At 54.1% G+C, this 6839-nt stretch overlaps 1 protein-coding gene across 1 annotated transcript; it reads right to left on the bottom strand.

Annotated features, from left to right (window-relative positions):
* Positions 1–3896: 3896 nt before the first annotated feature.
* LOC146428781 (P2Y purinoceptor 1-like) lies at positions 3897–6473 on the bottom strand. Its single transcript, XM_085078976.1, has one exon. The coding sequence runs from the start codon at positions 6224–6226 to the stop codon at positions 5180–5182; it is 1047 nt and encodes a 348-aa protein (XP_084935102.1). The 5' UTR covers positions 6227–6473; the 3' UTR covers positions 3897–5179.
* Between the last annotated feature and the right edge of the window lie 366 nt (positions 6474–6839).

Below are 6839 nucleotides of genomic sequence, written 5' to 3'. Positions count from 1 at the left end.
TGCAGACCTGCTGGGTTCTCAGACAGCCCCAAACTCCTGGATGAGCTGCATCCCAAGGGAGCTGCATCCCCATCTCCTCTGGACTCTCAGCATGGCACTGTGTGGCCAGAATTACACACTTTTAAATGGGGATTTTTATCTCCAAAACCAAGTAAAACTTCATTGAGTAAGAATGCCTGGTTCTATGCATCAAGGGTTCACTGGTGGTCTGGGAAGCTCACCCTAGGGCTCTCCTCCATGCCAGCAGCTTCCCATTGCCGTGGGACTGTCTCCCCAGTGCCTGGACTGGAGACACGGCGGTGCTGCAGGGTGGGCTGGGCTGGCATGAGCAGGCTGGGAGCTGCGGGTGTGGCTCTCCCGCACCTCTGCTGAGCCGCACCTCTGCATCCGAGCAAAGGCAGCCAGGACAGAGTTAATCTGTCTCCTGTCCTTGGATGTTCTCAGCACAGCGTGGAAGCAGCCTCTCCAAGGAGGAGCTGTGGTGCCTCTGGGAAGCCTGGGAGCTCTCTGATGCTCCTTAGGGTGAACTTTTTGCCCATAAACTCAAACAAGCAGAAGAATTTCATGCTGGCTGGGCCGTGCGTTGGCACGAAGGGCTCCTCAGGGAGCCAGTTTGGACCTGAGCGTCTCCTGTTCATGACAGAGCGGAGGTGTTGGGCAAAATTCAAATGATAGCTTCCTCCCAGGACGCTGAGGAGGCAGCACAGGTCGTGGTGCACCGAGCAGCTCCCGGAGGTTTCTCGCTGCCCGTCTCCTGCGCTGGCGCCTGCCTTGAGCAGCGATCCGGGGCAAGGAGGGCTTGCTGCGGGGGGATATTTAGAGGAACGGTGTGGAAAAAGGCACAACCCTTTTAAGCCTGGGCTGGGCGAGTCCTCCAGGCCGAAGCCGTGCCCGCAGGGTGCAGCCGCAGTCGCTCTGTAGCGCACATACAAATGCGCGCCGGGCTGGAGCGGCGCAGCGCCGCGGCCGGGAGCTGGCCCTGCATTCCTCCTCACTCGCTCCCAGGTCCCACGCTGCTCGGCATCACCTATTTATAACTGCATGCGCTGCAGGAGTAGTATTAGACTGATGGCTTCACACAGGCACGCTAAGTGTTGTTCTATTTCTGTGATTTGCTCTTCTGCACAAGCTGTTGGTCCCTCGGATGCCAAAGCACTCGCGTAGTGTAGACAAAGACTCGGATTTTTCTCTTTTAATAAAATCTTCACCAACAGCACCCCGGTGGCAGGTATATTTACCATTTTTCCCAGTTCACCTGGATAATTGCATCTACTATTCTGATCAATATCGTTGGTAAATGAGATAACCTGTCAGGTCTCTTGTCACTGCAGCCAAAGGTACTTTAGCAATGAAATTGTTTTGCTGAAGAAATAAATGCCTCTTACCGAGTCTGAGGATACTGTGACCTTTCATCAGTGACCTGAGTGAGTCATCTCTTTCTGTGTGCACACTGCAGCCTTCCACCACACTGTAAAAGATGCTCCACAAAGTCCCCCACAGCTGCGTGCCTGGAGCAATGGGGAGCCAAGTCCTGTGGGAGCCTCCTGCTCTCACTGCTCCTTCTCCAGCTTCACACCTGGTCTTCACACCTTGCCTGGACCTGAGGGCTCTCCTGCCCTGTTTGCCCAACAGGGACCCCATGCACCACCTCAGTCCCACAGCAATGTCCCTGGCATCTCCAGCCCTTGTGTGCAGCAGCTCCTGCTCTCCTGGGCTGTGGAGATCTCTGACACAAAGGCATGAGCCCATGTCCTCAGCACAGGGCACCCAACCCACACTTGTTTAGCAGTCAGGGTTCTGCTGGCCATACTGACACCCCTGAACTGAGTCAGAGCCAGATTTTAGCTAATGTGTACAAAATTAAATAAAGAATTAATCAGAGTTGAGTTCTATGGATTTAGATGTTGCTGATAGCAATATTTTCTTTTTGTGGTATGTTTTGCATGCCAAGAAAAAGAGTTCTGCATTTTGGAGGAAGAAAGCAGTTGTACATCTGTGCATCTGTACGTTTGCCTGTTGTTTCTGCCTGACTGGCTTCCCTGGGCTGTCAGCTCAAAAGTTCTCTGTAACATAACAAATCTTGACTGTGTTTGCAACATATCCTCAACCAAGAGCAGATTATTTAATGAAGCAAGAAATGCTGCCAAATTTCCAGGCTTGATCCTGATCCCATTAGTGTCAGGAGGAGAATTCCCACCATGTTTGATTTATTGGTTGGGTCTAATCTGGGTAAAGGAGTTAAAAATCTGCTTTCAGCTTGATTTTGCAGACAAGATCATTGCTCCATGCTGCTGTACCAGAGAGGCTGTGGGAAAAGCAGAGAGTGCAGGTGGGATTCCTCTCGCCTGCTTTTAGGCATCTTCAAAGTATGGCAAGAGATAGCCAAGGGAGGGAAAGAGGAATGTTCAGCTCATCATAAGCCAGGAGCCCAAGAGAGGTGGTGATTCAGGAGGTAACTGTGGCACAGCAACTCGGGTGGCACTGGACCCCTCCTGCCAGCAGCAAATATTTGTGTGTGTCCCAATGTATGGCAGAGTGTTGGGAGAAGGGGAGGGAGGATTATGAGAGTCTCCCACCTTCCCTGTCCCTTTACTCACTCCCAAAAGTCCTTCCTATGCCACAAGTGAGAACTGGGACAGACCAGGAGCTGCCCATGCTGGTTGCTCCAGGGACAATCCCACCCTCTGGTCCCAGGGAATGAAGATACTTGGGAGGTTTTGAGGGGTGAGCAGTGCCCACACATTTTGAGCAGGATCCCTGCAGTGACCACACACCTCCATGGCCCACAGAGAGCAGCAGTTCCTCTTAGAGAGGGAGGTAACATCCCTGGCAGCAAGAGCAGAAAGAGGAATGGAGATGGGAAGGCTGGAGGAAGGAGGGTGGTTTCATTGCCCCATCACCACCTCTGAAGAGGCTCAGGTGCCAGTCAGTGGTTGAACCTTAGTTATACACACACCTAATAAAGGCAAAGAGCTCACTCCCGCTGTTCACAGTGGGAAGCAGAACTGAGAATCAAGGGGACTACAAAGCAAGAGATTAAATAAAGAATAAAAAATCCCACCCCAAATATCTGAGACATCAGCCCAACACACAGATCCTTGCTGGCTTTTGCTGATTTGACAGATGCAGGAAAGGTAAAATGTGCAGATTTATGCCTGCAACTGTCCCTGGGACTCACAGATGCTTCTTGGGACACAGATCTTTAAATCATCATTAACAGTGATGGGAGGGGGCACTGGGGAAGACAAGAAGACCTGTCTGGGCACAGGGATGCAGGGGGTGAGAGCAGAGTTTGCTGGCACTTCCTAAGCAGTGCTCCCTCCCCAGCATGCTGTGATGCTTCACTTCAATCAATCATGCCCAAAGTGGGGGCAGTGACAGGGTGTCACAGCTCCCTTGGGCTGTGGGAGCCAAAGCTGGTTCTGTGGGGAGCTGGAACATCTTAGATAGGATCCATGTGTGAAGATGGAAGAGCTGGACAGCTTTCAGAGGCGTGGGTGTTTTTTGAGGAAAGGAGAAGAGTTCAGAGCTCTGGAGAAGCCCAGATGGGTGTGCAAGGAGCAGGGACCAGATCTGATCCCAGTGCCTCAATCTTCCTACTGCAGAGAGAGAAGAAGATCTCATTGGTGCATTTAAGTTTTATCTTTGGGTTTCCTCTGGATGATGGTGTTTCAGGCTCTGCTGGACCCCTGACTGGTGCTGAGCAGACTCCTCAGCATGTGCCTATCACAGATCACTCTCCACTGGCTGCCTGCAGTATCCCAGCAGTTCCCTGTCTGCAGAGCCCTGGGAAGCTCATTACCACTCCCTGAGAAGGCAGGCCCCCTCTCCAACCCGCAGGCCAGCTGGCTCCCAGGTGCTCATAAAGCTTTAAAAGAGGTCAGACGACTCACAACTGAAAGCATGAGGTGTTTATTTGCACTGCAAACATATTAACTGCACGGAAACCCAGCCGTGCTCCTTCCGCTGCCCCGCAAAGGTGGGTCTGTGTGAGGAACAGCTGACAGAGATAAATGTCAGGAAAAGAGCAGTGTCCATCTGTGGGCCAGTGCTTTCCCAGAAAGGGCTGATTTTAAATCATAATCCACTTCCTTCAGCCAGGCTGCAAAAGCTGCTGTTGCTGCAAATCACATTATTGAATTGAAATGTTCGAGTTGTTCATGGTGGGTAAACACCAAGAGCAAAAACCAAGATACTGCCTGGGAGCCTCTGCTCACCCCAAAGCAGAGATCCCTCAGCCCTGGCAATGACAGACAGCTGCCCTTGCCATCAAATCCTGCCTTCACAAGCCTTCAAGCCAGCCCTGCTTCTCTTTTTTTTTTGCACATCTAATTTTTACAAATCTTATCTAATGCCCTCGCAAGGCTGGATGCAAGATGCAAGCACCCACCTGAAGATTTGCAAGCTCTCCTGGCATTTGCTAGCTGAAAGCAGTTCAGGCTACTGCAATCATTCACCTTTCAAAATAAAACCCCAACCAACAGACTTCAAAAACTTTAAAATGCCCATTTGTTACTGTCTGCAATATGCTCCTCCGAAAGAGAGTGAGTAATGCTAAAAATGATTTTTCTCTTCTGCAAAGGAGGTGGGCAGTACAGGATCCCACAGATCCTGAAACAGCTCAGTCACCCGGGAACTGGCACAGCTTAGTCATGTACTTAAAACCTGATTTTTTAATGAATATTTCCATTTCCAAAGTGCTTCTCCCCCTGCAAAAATTCACCCTCTCAGCTGTCCTGCAATGCAAGACCTCTCCTTAGGTGAAAGAGGGAATCCTGTCTCAAACCCATGTACAATAGGGTAGAGAGGATGCAGTGGAGGGACAAGGCATCATTCCCTCTCATCCCTCAGTCACAGAGGAGCTGGGAAGCAAGGGGATGTTAACCAGCTCAGGTCATTGCATGGGAGGCTGGAGGGAAATACTTTGTGCTGGAGCAAATGTTATGTTCATCTCTTTCTATCCCCAGGTGTACTGCAGGCAAAATAGTTGGGTTGAGTAGCTTTGCCCTTCAAATCTGGTCCCAGTTTGCTCTCCAGTGCTGACAGTTCTGTCTATCCCTTGTGTAGAGCCTGTGATGCTGCTGTCACCATCTCTGCAAAACAAGTGTCAAGGTGGGGGGCTGCCCCAGGGAGGGGCCAAGCACAAGCTGTTGTGGCAGAAGCAGGGGTGTCAGGTACTTCAGAGAACATCAGAAACCTCCTCCCCACAAACAGTGATGCTCATCTTCTTCTCATCTGCCTGGCAAGAGGTTCTTCTCCAGAAGGCTGGCCTCAGACACTGTCTGGCGCTTTGGCTGATGGTCCTCATTCGTGACCTCCAGTCTTTGCTGGCGATCACATAGAGCAGAGGGTTGAGGGCACTGTTGAAGCTGGCCAGGCCCCGAGTCACCTGGTAGGAAATGTAGACATTCTTTATCGTCTGTGAGCAGGGTCCTCTCCAGCCACGAAACAACATGTTGAGGTTTCTGAAGATGTGGTAGGGGAGGAAGCAGATGGAAAAGAGAACCATGACGACAATCACCAGCCCGATGCTTCTCCTCCTCAGGCTGGGGTCCACGCTGTCATTCCTGCAGAGCACGAACACCACGTGGCAGTAGCACCCGATGATGATGAGGAACGGGATGACGAACCCAATCACGGTGACAGCCAAGGTGTAGGGCAAGTAAGTGCCCAGATTCTCCTTTACCGTCGTGTCGTGGCAGTGCTTCCCCGTTCTATCCATCTTGCTGAAGGCGAGATCAGGAGCTATCTGTGCGATGACCCACATCCAGACCATCACGCTGAGCCACGTGGCAGAGGCTGCACCCTGGCACCTGCCCCGTGCCTTCATCGGGTGCACGATGCCCAGGTAGCGGTGGATGCTGATGCAGGTGAGGAAGCCGATGCTGGCGTAGAGGTTGAGGTGGAAGAGGCTGCGGGTGAGGAGGCACCAGGCGTGCCCGAAGAGCCACACTCTGCCTCGCAGGTAGTAGCTGACGAGGAAAGGCAGTGTGCTGACGTAGACCAGGTCAGCCAGCCCCAGGTTGCCCACCAGCAGGCTGAGGGGCTGGCGGGCAACCTCCCGGGACCCTGTGCAGAGGTGCCACAGCCCCAGCCCGTTCCCCAGCAGCCCCAGCGGGATCACGGTCAGGTACACGGCGGGCAGGAAGCGCTGGGCGAAGGCGGAATCCACGCAAGGAGCCCCACTGGCATTGCCGAGCGGCGTGGAGAGAACCTCCGCAGCCATCGGGCGCTGCGGCAGCCCTGCCGGGGTGGCGGCTGGTGGCACTACCCGGGGCGGCAGCTGGTGGCACTGCCCGGAGGCACCAGTGTTGGTGGCACTGCCTGGAAGCACCAGTGCCCGCGGCAGCACCGAGTCCTCCGGCACAGGCTGCGGCTCCCCTCACCGCTCCGCTCCTGCCCAGCCCGACCCGCACTTCAGGGTCCGGACTTTCCCCGGGAGCAGGGAGGATGTGCGGAGGGCAGCCCCGGCAGGGCGGCTTCCGCCACTCCCTCGGCGCCTCCCCCAGCCCACTGGTGACACCCGGAGCCGGCAGGGACATTGCCTGTTTTGGGTGCTGGCAGTGCCCGGAGGGAGCAGGAGGCGGCAGAGGGGCTCTGCTGCGGGGCGGGTGGGAGATGTCTGAGGAGGGGAGACAAAGCGTTCAGCATGTTTCTGTTCTGTGCCACTCGCGGGGAGGAGAAACCGCCCAGATTTCCCGATCGGGTGCTGGAAGCCTGCACCCCGTGAGCCGCCCTCACTGCCACTCCTGACGCCTTTTTCCAGGCTCCAACGCTCAGAAATACCGGGAGCAGGGGTGAGGAGGAGACTGGCAGCGCTCCGTGGGGCTCATGCTGCC

This window comes from Lichenostomus cassidix, chromosome 20, assembly GCF_008360975.1.
Source record: "Lichenostomus cassidix isolate B80296 chromosome 20, HeHo_3.0, whole genome shotgun sequence".
Taxonomy (NCBI): domain Eukaryota; kingdom Metazoa; phylum Chordata; class Aves; order Passeriformes; family Meliphagidae; genus Lichenostomus; species Lichenostomus cassidix.
The sequence above is the reverse complement of the archived record's forward strand: the minus strand, read 5'-3'. Positions and strand labels throughout refer to the sequence as shown.